The 14,827-nt window shown below is 36.4% G+C and overlaps 1 protein-coding gene across 2 annotated transcripts in view; it reads left to right on the forward strand.

The window, feature by feature from the left end:
- XPO7 (exportin 7) overlaps positions 1-14,827 on the forward strand; it is a 57,332-nt gene that overhangs the window by 12,256 nt on the left and 30,249 nt on the right. Inside the window, exons 5-8 of one of the 2 annotated variants that reach the window (XM_085080398.1) lie at positions 3,900-3,992; positions 10,989-11,093; positions 12,246-12,411; positions 13,856-13,929. In XM_085080398.1, coding sequence (XP_084936524.1) covers positions 3,900-3,992; positions 10,989-11,093; positions 12,246-12,411; positions 13,856-13,929 — 438 coding nt within the window. The remainder of the gene's footprint in view (positions 1-3,899; positions 3,993-10,988; positions 11,094-12,245; positions 12,412-13,855; positions 13,930-14,827) is intronic. The other variant, XM_085080399.1, reaches the window with a different exon arrangement.

A 14,827-nucleotide genomic window follows, 5' to 3' on the forward strand; every position in this document is an offset into this window, starting at 1 on the left:
CTGATTTTTTTTTAGTTAAACACTATTTTTTTTAGCTAAATCCTATTTTTTTAGCTAAATCCTGATTTTTTTTTTAACTAAATCCTATTTTTTTAGCTAACCATTAACTTTCCAGGCGTTCCCAGCTGCCTGCAGTGAAGCAGAATTTGAATCTGACAGAATTTGAAGACATTTTTTTGGGTTCCTAACTCCATCCAAACCACTCCTCAGCTGCAATTCCCAGAGCTGAAATCCCTCATTCTGCTCCTCCTGCCTCAGGCAATGTGGGAATTTTTTAATCAAAAACTTTAATTATGTGTTCAACTCTGAGAGAATTTCTCTTCCCATCCCCTTCTCCTGGCTGGAAAAAACACTCAGCAGCTTCCCTGCATCCAGAGGGTTTTCCAGAGGTTTTTCCAGAGGTTTTTCCAGAGGTTTTCCAGAGGTTTTTCCAGAGGTTTTCCAGAGGTTTTCCAGATGTTCTTCCAGAGGTTTTCCAGAGGTTTTTCCAGAGGTTTTCCAGAGGTTTTCCAGATGTTCTTCCAGATGTTCTTCCAGAGGTTCTTCCAGAGGTTTTTCCAGAGGTTTTCCCAGAGGTTTTTCCAGAGGTTTTTCCAGAGGTTTTCCAGGGGTTTTCCAGAGGTTTTCCAGAGGGTTTTCCAGATGTTCTTCCAGAGGTTTTTCCAGAGGTTTTCCAGAGGTTTTTCCAGCTGTTTTCCAGCTGTTTTCCAGGGATTTTTCTCCTGTCCAAACTCCCCAAATGCCGAAATATTGTGAATTTCTCTATTGCAGATGAGGCTGGGGAGCTGCAGCTTAGGGCAGAATTTGGGGCAAAGGAACAAAATCCAGGTGGTTTTTATTCCATCCAGGGGGTTTCACCTTGTTGGGTTTTTTTTTTTTTTAGGGAGGAGGAATCTGCAGCCACAGGTGGATGAGGAGAATGGGAAAAATGGGATTTGTTCCCTGGAAAAAATGAGATTTATTTGTTCCCAGGGAAAAAATGGGATTTATTTATTTATTCCCAGGGAAAAATGGGATTTGTTCCCTGGGGAAAAATGGGATTTATTTATTCCCTGGGAAAAATGAGATTTATTTATTTATTCCCTGGGATAAATGGGATTTATTTATTTATTCCCTGGGATAAATGGGATTTATTCCCTGGGGAAAATAGGATTTATTCCCTGGGAAAAATGGGATTTATTCCCTGGGAAAAAATGGGATTGATTTGTTCCCTGGGAAAAATAGGATTTATTCCCAGGGAAAAAATGGGATTTATTATTTATTCCCTGGGAAAATTGCTGCCCTCCTTGGCAGGAGGGTGGTGGGGATTGAAAGGGTGGGAGGAGTTGATTCCCTGAATTTTTCTGTTTGTTTTGTGTAAAAATCAACACCAAAAAATTACAAAAACTCCTAATAAACTTGCTCAAGGTTAGAGCATCACAGAGAAAAAAAAATGCTGATGACAACAATAATATTCAAATATTACTATTCAGATATTAATTTTCAAACAGTAATTATCAAATATTTTTCAGCTATTAACTTTCAAATATTAATTTTCAAATATTAATTATCAAATAGGTTTTAGATATCAATGGTCAAATATTATTTCTCAAATATTAATTCTCAAATATTCATTTTCAAATATTAATGGTCAAATATTCATATTCAACTTAATATTAAGATTTTAAGTTACTTTTAGCCTTACTCCTCCTTAGCACCTTTAGCCTCACAGATTTTAAATCCCATTTAAAATCCACTCTCAGCCCTTTTTCCATCCTCAAAAAAACAACAATTAAACCATTTTTTTAGCCAGGAATTTTTCTCCCTAGCCAGTCAATCCTTGGAAATTACAACCCAATGAAAAAGAAATTTATATGCTCAAATATTAATTTTCAACTATTCACAACTATTATCAAATATTAATTTTCAAATATTAATATTCAAGATACGAAGTTCAGAGGCTTATTTCTAGCCTTATTCCTCCTCAAAACCTTTTGCCTCACAGATTTTAAATCCCATTTAAAATCCACTCTCAGCCCTTTTTCCACCCTCAAAAAACCAACCATAAAGCCATTTTTTAAGCCAGGAATTTTTCTCCCAAACCAGTCAATCCTTGGGAATTCAAAAAAAATGCCAAAGAAATGTATATTTTCAAATATTAATTCTCAAATATTAATTCTCAAATATTAATTCCCAATATTCAGATACTAAGTTCAGAGGCTTATCTTTCGTTTTACTCCTCCTTAGCACCTTTTGCCCCATTTAAAATCCACTTTCCAGGCTGTTTCCACCCTCAAAAAACCACCAACTAAACCATTTTTTTAGCCAGGAATTCTTCTCCCAATCCACTCAATCCTTGGAAATCCCAAAAAAAATGCCAAAGAAATTTATATTTTCAATTATGAATCCTCAAATATTATTTTTCAAATGCTAACACTCAAATCCCATTTAAAATCCACTCTCAGCCCTTTTTTCACCCTCAAAAAACAAGCCATAAAGCCATTTTTTTAGCCAGGAATTTTTCTCCCAATCCACTCAATCCTTGGAAATTCCAACCCAATGCAAAAGAAATTTATATTTTCGAATGTTTAATTGTCAAATATTAATTCGCAAATATTAATACTCAATATTAAGATACTAAGTTAAGAAGCCTATTTTTAGCCTTATTCCTCCTCAAAACCTTTAGCCTCACAGATTTTAAATCCCATTTAAAATCCACTCTCAGCCCATTTTCCACCCTCAAAAAACCAACCATAAAGCCATTTTTTTAACCAGGAATTTCTCCCAATCCACTCAACCCTTGGGATTTACAAAAAAATGCCAAAGAAATTTATATTCTCAAATATTAATACCCAATATTAAGATACTAAGTTCAGAGGCTTATCTTTTGTTTTACTCCTCCTTAGCACCTTTTGCCCCATTTAAAATCCACTTTCCGGGCTGTTTCCACCCTCAAAAAACCATTTTTTAACCATTTTTTAACCAGGAATTTTTCTCCCAAACCAGTCAATCCTTGGAAACCCCAAAAAAATGCCAAAGAAATTTATATTGTCAAATACTAATTTTCAATTATGAATCCTCAAATACTATTTTTCAAATGCTAACACTCAAATCCCATTTAAAATCCACTCTCAGCCCTTTTTCCACCCTCAAAAACCCACCAACTAAACCATTTTTTTAGCCAGGAATTTTTTTCCCAATCCACTCAATCCTTGGGAATTCCAACCCAATGAAAAAGAAATTTATATTTTCGAATATTAATTCTCAAATATTAATTCTCAAATACTATTTTTCAAATGCTAACACTCAAATCCCATTTAAAATCCACTCTCAGCCCTTTCTCCACCCTCAAAAAACCACCAACTAAACCATTTTTTTAGCCAGGAATTTTTCTCCCAAACCAATCAATCCTTGGGAATTGCAGCCCAATGAAAAAGAAATTTATGTTCTCAAATATTAGTTTTCAACTATTAATTCACAACCGTTAATTCACAACTATTAATTCTCAAATATTCTCAAATATTCATATTCAACTTAAGATATTAAGAGACCTGTTTTTAGTCTTATTCCTCCTTTTGCCCCATTTAAAATCCACTCTCAGCCCTTTTTTCCACCCTCAAAAAACCACCAATTAAACCATTTTTTTAACCAGAAATTCTTCTCCCAATCCACTCAATCCTTGGAAATCCCAAAAAAAATGCCAAAGAAATTTATATTTTCAAACATTAATTCTCAAATATGATTTTTCAAAAGCTAACACTCAAATCCCATTTAAAATCCACTCTCAGCCCTTTTTCCACCCTCAAAAAACCACCAACTAAACCATTTTTTTAACCAGGAATTTTTCTCCCAATCCACTCAACCCTTGAAAATCCCCCAAAAAATTCCCCAAAAGCCTCAATTGTTCCTTCCCTCCGCAGGACAGTGTGGAGCACTGCATCATCGGAGTGACAATCCTCTCGCAGCTGACGAATGAAATTAATCAAGTAAGTGCTTCAGCCTTCCTCAGTGAAGTAAGTGTCCAATTTTCTCATTCGTATTGCTCCTTCCTGCTCTGCTTTGGGGCTTTTTGGGGGGTTTGGGGGGTTTGGTTGTTGGGTTTGGGGTTTTTTGGTTGGTTTTTGGGTTTTTTTTGTTGGGTTTGGGGGGTTTTTTGGGGGTTTTTGGGGTTTTTTCGTTGGTTTTTGGGTTTTTTTCCGTTGGTTTTTGGGGTTTTTTTGTTGGTTTGGGGTTTTTTTTTGTTGTTTTTTTTGTTGTTTTTTGGTTGGTTTTTGGGTTTTTTTGTTGGTTTGGGGGTTTTTTGTTGGGTTTTGGGGTTTTTTTTGTTGGGTTTTGGGGATTTTTGGTGGGTTTTGGGGTTTTTTCGTTGTTTTTTGGGGTTTTTTTCGTTGTTTATAGGGGTTTTTTGGTTGTTTATTGGGGTTTTTTGGGGTTTTTGGGGTTTTTTCGTTGGTTTTTGGGGGTTTTTTGTTGTTTTTTGGGTTTTTTTGGTTGGTTTTTGGTTGTTTTTTGGTTGTTTTTTGGGGTTTTTTTTGTTGTTTTTTGGGGTTTTTTTTGTTGTTTTTTGGGGTTTTTTTCGTTGTTTTTTGGGGTTTTTTTCGTTGTTTTTTGGGGTTTTTTCGTTGGTTTTTGGGCTTTTTTTGTTGGTTTTTGGGGTTTTTTTTGGGTTGTTTTTGTTGCGGGGAGATGCTGAGAGTTGCTGTCGTGGATTTGTTGTGTTCTGCTGGCATTTTCCATCTTTTCCCATGGTTTTTAATGTGGAATGTTTGGGAATTTTTTGGGGATTGGGGATTGGGAGGGACGAGGAGAAGGAGTTATTTAGGGAGGGTGAGAACATCCCGTTGATTTTCTGGGTAGAAAAACCCCAAAATTCTCCATTTTTAAATCATTCTTTTCATCCAGGATGAATGAATTCCATTGAAACCCCAAAATTCTCCATTTTTAAATCATCCCTTTAAACCAGGATGTAACTCTGACTGAATTTCTGGGATAAAATTCCCAAAAATCCTGGATTTTCTGGGTTGTATCCCTTTTGGGGTTTGGATGTTCCAAGTATTCCAACTTTTCCCAGAAAAATGGAGGATTTTTCCAAGGTTTTGCAGCCTCTTGGAATTGCTGTTGGGAACTGGGAGGAGCAGCTTGACCTTTGCCATCCCAATTCCATGGATTTCCCAAGGTTTTCCCAAGATTTTCCCATCATTTTCCCATGGTTTTTCCATAATTTTCTCAAGGTTTTCCCAAGGTTTTTCCATGGTTTTCCCATCATTTTCCAAAGGTTTTTTTTTCCCATGGTTTTCCCATCATTTTCCCATTATTTTCTCATCATTTTCCATGGCTTTCCCATGGTTTTCCATTGGTTTTCCCATAGTTTTCCCAAGATTTTTCCATGGTTTTCCCATCATTTTCCCAAAGTTTTCCCTTCATTTCCCATCATTTTCCATCATTTCCCCAAGGTTTTCCATGGTTTTCCATTGGTTTTCCCATTGTTTTCCCATCATTTTCCCATGGTTTTCCCAAAGTTTTTCCAGGGTTTTTCCATCATTTTCACATTGTTTTCCCAAGGTTCTTTTTCCATCATTTTCCCAAGGTTTTCCCATCATTTTCCCAATTTTTTTCCATGGTTTTCCCGTAATTTTCCCATGGTTTTTTCCATGGTTTTCCATTGTTTTCCCATGATTTTCCCATCATTTCCCCAAGGTTTTCCATCATTTTCCCATTGTTTTCCCATCATTTTCCCGAGGTTTTTCCATGGTTTTCCCAAAGTTTTCCCTTCGTTTTCCATCATTTTCCCAAGGTTTTCCATCGTTTTCTCAAAGTTTTCCCATTTTTTTCCCATGGTTTTCCCATAATTTCCCAAGGTTTTCCATTGGTTTTCCCATAGTTTTCCCAAGATTTTTCCATGGTTTTCCCATAGTTTTCCCAAGGATTTCCCATCATTTCCCATGGTTTTCCCTCTCAGCTGCACTCCTGAGGCTCACAATGGATATAAAATTCTGATTTTCCTACAAAAACCCAAATGGAACAAAAGATTTTGGTTTTAACATCTCGCTGAGTAACTAACTTTGGATTTTGTTTGATGTTGGCAAATCCAGAGAAATCCTGGAGGATTAAATTGGTGTCAGAGAGGATTTATCCCAAGGGAAAAATCCAATTCCTTCCAAGGGAAAAATCCAATTCCTTCTGGATCTGAGGAATTTCAGCTCCTCAGAACTTTATTTTAATTTCAATCTCCCAAAATTCAGTTTATTTCCTCAAGCCTGGCTTGAGCAATAAATCCCAAAAAAAAATTCCTCCTAAATCCTAATCCAATTTTTTTCCTTTGCCATTTCCTAGCCCAGGAAATTCCATCTCCCCAGAGAATTCTTCACTTCCTGCCAGGATGAATCAAAGCTTTAAATATTTATTTATAAAGAAATATTTATTTATAAAGAAAATATTTATAAATAAATATTTATAAATAAAGAAATGTTTATAAATAAATATTTATAAATAAAGAAATATTTATAAAGAAATATTTATTTATAAAGAAATATTTATAAATAAATATTTACAAATAAATAAATATTTATAAATAAATAATTAAATGGGGATGTGTCTGTCAGGTTAAAAAATTTATTATCTGGGTTTAAAATGTTTATTTATTAATCTTTATTAATTAGGATTTTTTCATCAGGTTAAAGTAAGTCTGGTTTTTCTAGAAATCCGTGGGAATTTAGAGATTAGGATTTGTCTGTTGGAATCTTTGGACAAACCTTCACCTCTCCCAATTACCCTGAAATTAATGAAATTAGGAAATTAAAATATTGAAATGAGGAAATTAAAAACTGATCAAAAAGATTTCCCTGATATCTGAAATATTAAAATCTGTCCCAGTTTATTCCTAAATGTGTTTTATTCCAACCCTGCATTCAGGGATTCATCCTATAGATAATAATATAATACATTATTTCATTCAATTTATAATTCATCCAATATATAAAATATTATCTCATTCAATATAGAATTCATCCAATATATAATAATATGTTATTTCATTCAATATCTAATTTTTCCTATATATAATAATATATTATTTTATTCAATATCTAATTTTTCCTGTATATAATAATATATTATTTCATTCAATATAGAATTCATCCAATCTATAATAACATAATAATATTTAAATAAAGGATTATTTAAATCCATTCTTTAAATAACAAACACAAAGTGCCACCTCAGAGTGGGTTTAGGATCAGAGGCACAGCAAAAATATACCTAAAAAAACACCAAAAAAACCACCAAAAAACACCAAAAAAACCACCAAAAAACACCAAAAAAACCACCAAAAAAACCACCAAAAAACCACCAAAAACCACCAAAAAACCCACCAAAAAAAACCCCAAAAACCACCCAAAAAACCACCAAAAAACACCAAAAAACCACCAAAAAACCACCAAAAACCACCAAAAAACCCACCAAAAAAAACCCCAAAAACCACCCAAAAAAACACCAAAAAACACCAAAAAAACACCAAAAAACCACCAAAAACCACCAAAAAACCCACCAAAAAAAACCCCAAAAACCACCAAAAAAACCACCAAAAAACACCAAAAAACCCACCAAAAAAAACCCCAAAAACCACCCAAAAAAACACCAAAAACCACCAAAAAACCACCAAAAACCACCAAAAAACCACCAAAAACCACCAAAAAAACCACCAAAAAAACCACCAAAAAACCACCAAAAAACACCAAAAAAACCACCAAAAACCACTTTTTTGAGAGCTGCTTAAACCTGGCATGAGAGCTGAGCTTTGTAAGGTTTAGCTCAGCAAAATTTTGATTCCCAAAACTCAAAAAACCAGAGCTGGGAACTCCAAAAATATCCATTTTCACCCTGGAAATATTTCACAGATGTAGCTGAAGTGCTGAAGTTCCCTGATTTCAACCCAGATTCACTGATTTCAACCCAAATTCCCTGATTTCAACCCAAATTCACTGATTTCAACCCAAATTCACTGATTTCAACCCAAATTCACTGATTTAAATCGAGTTTTAATTTTTTTTTATTTCAGCCCATCCCAGTGACTCGAGCCAAATTCCTGGATTTATTACAAATTCAACAATTTAAGGAAAATCCAGTGATTGAAGCCAAATTCATGGATTTATTACGAATTCAACAATTTAAGGAAAATCCAGTGATTGAAGCCAAATTCTTGGATTTAATCCCAATTCATTTTGAATTCATCCCAACGAATTTTGCTTTTAGCCAAATTCAGCAATTCAAGGAAAATTCAGTGACTGAAGCCAAATTCATTGATTTAATCCAAATTCAACAATTCAAGGAAAATCCAGTGATTGAAGCCAAATTCATGGATTTAATCCCAATTTACTGATTTAACCCAAAATCACCAATTTAAACCCAATTCCCTGATTGAATCCCAATTCCTTGATGAATCCAAATTCCCTATTTTAATCCCCATGGTGAAGAATTTCCCATTTTCCCAAAGGAATTTATATTTCCATCCTAAATAAATGAGATTTTTCCATCCCCACAAAGGGCTTTAAATGCCCATTAAACCATCAAATAAATTATTTTCATTTCCCTAAACTCCCTGAAATCCCAATTTTCCCAGCTGAGGAATAATTCAGCTTTTAAAGCACCTGATAAATTTAGATCCACCTTGGCTTTGCCACCAATTATTTGGGTTTTTCCTTCTCCCCCAAAATATCCAGGATGGGAATTTTGGGATCCTCCATGGAATTGTTGGGAAAATTCAGGTGGAAAATCCAATTTTTTTAGCTTCTCTGATTCCTCCAGTAGTGCAGGAGATGTTTGGAAATTTAAATTGAATTGAGGGACTGGAAAAGAAATATTTAAAAATGGATTTTTGTTTTCATCCCAACTCCATCCCAGGCAGGTGGGATTTGGCTCAGATTAATGACAAAAAATGGGATTTTTTCCTCATTTTCTCCCATTTTTTGGATAAAAAGCTCTGAGTTTTGCTCCTCCCCAGCTCTGGGATGCAAAGGCAGATCCAGGAGTGGAATTTATCCCATAAACCAGCAAATTCTCACCTGGAATTTGGAATTTGATGTCCCATTTAAATAGTATTTAACTCCTTCTGGAGAGGAATTTGAATTCCTCCATGGAATTGTTGGGAAAATTCAGGTGGAAAATCCAATTTTTTCAGCTGCTCTGCTTCCTCCAGTACTACAGGAGGTGTTTGGAAAATTAAATTTAATTGAGGGACTGGGAAAGAATTATTTAAAAATGGATTTTTATTTTCATCCCAACTCCATCCCAGGCAGGTGGGATTTGGCTCAGATTAATGACAAAAAATGGGATTTTTTCCTCATTTTCCCCCATTTTTTGGATAAAAAGCTCTGAGTTTTGCTCCTCCCCAGCTCTGGGATCCAAAGGCAGATCCAGGAGTGGAATTTATCCCATAAAACAGCAAATTTTCACCTGGAATTTGGAATTTGATGTCCCATTTAAATGGGATTTAACTCTTTCTGGAGGGGAATTGGAATTCCTCCATGGAATTGTTGGGAAAATTCAGGTGGAAAATCCAATTTTTTTAGCTTCTCTGCTTCCTCCAGTACTGCAGGAGATGTTTGGAAATTTAAATTTAATTGAGGGACTGGGAAAGAATTATTTAAAAATGGATTTTTATTTCCATCCCATTGCCATCCCAGGCAGGTGGGATTTGGCTCAGATTAATGACAAAAAATAGGATTTTTTTCCTCATTTTCCCCATTTCTTGGATAAAAAGCTCTGAGTTTTGCTCCTCCCCAGCTCTGGGATGCAAAGGCAGATCCAGGAGTGGAATTTATCCCATAAAACAGCAAATTTTCACCTGGAATTTGGAATTTGATGTCCCATTTAAATGGGATTTAACTCCTCCTGGAGGGGAATTGGAATTGTTGGTGTTTTCCAGCTGGGATTGAACCCTTTGGGGTTTGGAATTCCCAATCCCTGAATCCCCCAAATGCTGCTGGGAACAGGTTTGGTGGGGATTTGGGCAGAGAGTGAAGGGAAATTGGGAATAGATTGGGAATAAATTTGGAATAGATTTGGGATAAATTTGGAGTAAATTTGGAATAGATTAGGAATAGATTAGGAATAGATTAGGAATAGATTGGGAATAGATTTGGAATAAATTGGGAGTAAATTGGGAGTAAATTTGGAATAAATTGGGAGTAAATTGGCAGTAAATTGCAAGTAAATTTGGAAATAAATTGGGAATAAATTTAGAATAAATTTGGGAATAAATATGGGAATAAATTTGGAATAGATTGGGAATAAATTTAGATAAATTGGGAATACATTGGGAATAAATTCAGAATAAATTTGGGAATAAATTCGGAATAAATTTGGAATAAATTCGGAATAAATTTGGAATAAATTGGGAATACATTGGGAATAAATAATTGGGAATAAATTCGGAATAAATTCAGAATAAATTTGGGAATAAATTTGGATTAAATTGGGAGTCAATTGGGAATAAATTTGGGATAAATTTGGAATAAATTTGGGAATAAATTTGCGATAAATTGGGAATAAATTGGGAATAAATTGGGAATAAATTTGGAAATAAATTTGGAGTAAATTGGGAATAAATTCAGAATAAATTCAGAATAAATTGGCAATAAATTAGGAATAAATTTGGAATACATTTGGAATAAATAATTGGGAATAAATTCAGAATAAATTTGGGAATAAATTTGGGAATAAATTTGGAGTAAATTTGCGAATAAATTTGGGAATAAACTGGAAATAAATTAGGAATAAATTGAGAATAAATTTGGAGTAAATTTGGGAATAAACTGGCAATAAATTAGGAATAAACCCACCCCAGCCTCATAACCAGGCAGCAATAAAATACTGAAAATTCAGATTTATCCACGGAAAAAGCTCAGATCCCACAATTTAGTCATTCTTGGGGAGAGCATCTCCATCTCCCAGTGGTCCTGCTGCTTTTGGGATTGTTTCTCCCCAAATTTCTGACCCCTCTGTCCCTGCAGGCAGACACCAGCCACCCCCTGACCAAGCACAGGAAAATCGCCTCTTCCTTCCGCGACTCCTCCTTGTTCGACATCTTCACCTTGTCCTGCAGCTTGCTCAAGCAGGTCAGCCTGCCGGCTTTATGTGGGGCTGGAATGGGATTTTGGGGGGTTGGAATTGCTTCTGAAAAGTCTGCTCTGGGATTGTGTTTCGGGGGAAAAATGGGTTTGTGGAGGGAATTTTATTGCTGAAGGAATAAATAGAAATAAATGCATTTTGTTTAAGTAAAAAATGTAAATTCAGCCAACAAACCCAGAATTTGCCACAATTCTCTCTTTTTGGGGTTGAAATTCCTTCCTGATAATTCTGCTCTGGGATTGTGTTTTCGGGGGAAAAATGCATTTGTGGAGGGAATTTTATTTCTAAAGGAATAAATCGAAATAAATGCATTTTGTTTAAATAATAAGTATGGAACAAATAGAAATCCACGTCACAAACCCAGAATTTGCCCCAATTCTCACTGCAAAAATGTTCCTTTTGGGGTTGAAATTCCTTCCTGAAAATTCTGCTCTGGGATTGTGTTTCAGGGGAAAAATGCGTTTGTGGAGAGAATTTCATTTCTGAAGGAATAGATCGAAATAAATGCATTTTGTTTAAATAATAAATACAAAATAAATATCAATCCAGGCCACAAACACAGAAATAAAACTCAATTCTCACTGTAAAAATGTTTATTTTAGGCTGAAATTCCCTCCTAAAAATTCTGGTCTGGGATTGTGTTTCAGGGAAAAAATGCGTTTTTTTGCGTTTTGACAAAAGGAGGGGAGGGAGGGAATTTTGTTTCTGGAGGAATAAATAGAAAGAAATACATTCTATTTAAATAATAAATATAAATCCAGGTGACAAACCCAGAATTTGCCACAATTCTCACTGCGAAAATGTTCTCTTTGGGGTTGAAATTCCCTCCTAAAAACTCTGCTCTGGGGTTGTTTTTCAGGGCAAAAACACATTTATGGAGGAAATTTCATTTCTTAAGAAACAAATAGAAAGAATTACATTTTTATTTAAATCATAAGTATAAAATAAATGTAAATCCAGGCCACAAAAACAGAATTTACCAAAATTCTCCCTGCAAACCCACTTGTTTCCTGTGCCACACCATCCTTATAATCCTCCATAAAATGCAATCCTCTCTCCATTTAACCACCTGACTGATTGTTTTTCCTTTCCCTTCTCTCAATCCCCTATTTCCTGGGATTTTCCCATTTTTCCCCCAGGCTTCTGGGAAGAACCTGAACCTGAACGACGAGAGCCAGCACGGGCTGCTGATGCAGCTGCTCAAACTCACCCACAACTGCCTGAACTTTGATTTTATTGGCACTTCCACCGACGAATCCTCCGATGATCTTTGCACTGTGCAGATCCCAACCAGCTGGAGATCAGGTAAGGCAGGAATCCTACCTGGGACAGCCTCAGAAATTCTGAATTTTTCATGAATAAAGCTGAGCAGAGGTTAAAGCCAACCCTAAACACAACCCTAAACACAGCCCTAAACTCAACCCTAAACACAGCCCTAAACCCAACCCCAAATCAGCCCTAAAGCCAGCCGTAAACACAGCCCTAAACCCAATCCTAAAGCCAGCCCTAAAGCCAACCCTAAACCCAAACCAAACCCTAAACACAAAGCCAACCCTAAATACAACCCTAAACCCAAACCCAACCCTAAACTCAACCCCAAACACAACCCTAAACCCAACCCCACACCCACTTAATTCGCTTTAAGGATTTTATCTCATAAAACCCCTTTTCCCTTCCAGGTGATCTGCAGCATCCCACCTAGAAAATCCTCAAAACTTGTTATTTTTCATAATTAAACCCGAGCAGAGGTTAAGCCCAACCCCAAACCCAACCCCAAACCCAACGCTAAACACAACCCCAAACCCAATCCTAAACCCCAAACCCAACCCTAAACCCACCTAATTCGCTTTGGATATTTTATCCCATAAATCCCCTTTTTTCCCTTCCACTCTTACTCAGGTAATCTGCAGCATACCACCTGGAAAATCCTCAAAACTTGTTATTTTTCATAAATAAACCTGAGCAGAGGTTAAACCCAACCCTAAACCCAAACCCAAACCAACCCTAAACACAACCCTAAACCCAACCCCAAACCCACCTAATACTCTTTGGATATTTTATGCTGTAAATCCCCTTTTTTCCCTTCCAGTCTTACACTTCAGGTCATCTCCAGGAGCATCCCACCTAGAAAAACCTCAAAAATTTTTATTTTTCATAAATAAACCCGAGCAGAGGTTAAACCCAACCCCAAACCCAACCCTAAACCCACCTAATTCTCTTTGGATATTCTATCCTATAAATCCCCTTTTTCCCCTTCCAATCTTACTGGTAATCTGCAGCATCTCACCTAGAAAAACCTCAAACCTTCTTAATTTTCATAAATAAATAAATAAATAAATAAAATAAACCCAAGCAAAGGTTAAACCCAAACCCAACCCCAACCCCACCTAATTCACCTTGAGCATTTTATCCTACAAATCCCCTTTTTTCCCTTCCACTCTCACACCTCCCAGCCCACCAAGCAGGAAAACTGGATTTTAAAATCCTAAATAACTAGGGCAGAGCTTGGCACTTTCCCCATCCTGCTGCTCCCAGCAGGCACTTGCACAGATTGTGTTCTTAAAATACCTTCCTGGCGCTTTCTCTGCCAGTGGGTGACTCGAGTTTATTTCTAGGAAAGGCTTTTGTGTGACAAATACAAAATCCTGGGGGATTTTTCTTGGGATTGGGGCAATTTTCTTGGGATTTTTGGGCTTTGGTGTGACAAGTCCGTGTGGAAATGGAGGTGAAATCCTCTTTTCTCTTGCAGCATTCTTGGATTCTTCGACCCTTCAGTTGTTTTTTGATCTTTATCATTCCATCCCTCCTTCGTTTTCTCCTCTGGTGAGTTTTGGGGTTTGTTTTTCCTTCGTTTCAGGATTTCTGTGGGAGATTCACTGGTGGTTCAGGTTGTCCCAAAGTGTCCCAAGTGCTGCTGAGAGTTCTGAAGGATTTTTTCCCTGAGAATCCTTTTTTTTGCTGGAGTTCCAACCTCCTTTATCCTCACACAGCTTGGAATTTTTGCTCATCTCCTCAAGGGATGTAATTCCCAAAGCAGATCCTAAAACCACACCAGGAGCAAGTTTGGGAAAACCCCAAATAATGGGATTTCTCCTTCCACCTTTCCAAACTCCCACTGTGTCCCACTGGGATGAAAGAGCCAAAGCACAACTGAGCTAAAAATTGGATTATTCTGGAAAAATTAAAATAAAAAATGGCCTGCCAGGTGTTTATCCATCTGATAAATATTTCCCATAATTAAAATATTTCCCATAATTAAACTATGCTGAAAACAAAGCCTTGGCTGAGAGGGAAGAGCTTCCAAAATTAATTTTTCCATGGAGATTCCAGTGTCCATTCTGGTGCAGGATTAATGGCTAATCCTGAATTTAGATCCTCAGATATCCAGGAGAGATTGGAAGTGTGAAATTCCTTTTCTGAATGGAAATCTGCAATAATTCCTTTGGGATCAGTGGCTGAGGAAAGCCTGGATGTGACCCTCAGTGCTCTGGGCTGGGTGACAGTTTGGGACTGGGGACAGTTTGGTAATTCCTTTCCAACCTCGGTAATTCCGTGATTCTGGGGAATTTAATCATAAAATCATGGAATTGTCAGCTTGTTTGGAGAGCTGAGAGCTGAGAGAAGCCCTGCAGTGCTGTGGGATTGAGACTCAGCTCCACATCCCAGGAATTTGGGATCATTGAGTGATCCAGGTCATCCAGATGTGCCCCAGAATTCCTTA

Source organism: Lichenostomus cassidix, chromosome 22, assembly GCF_008360975.1.
Source record: "Lichenostomus cassidix isolate B80296 chromosome 22, HeHo_3.0, whole genome shotgun sequence".
Taxonomy (NCBI): Eukaryota; Metazoa; Chordata; class Aves; order Passeriformes; family Meliphagidae; genus Lichenostomus; species Lichenostomus cassidix.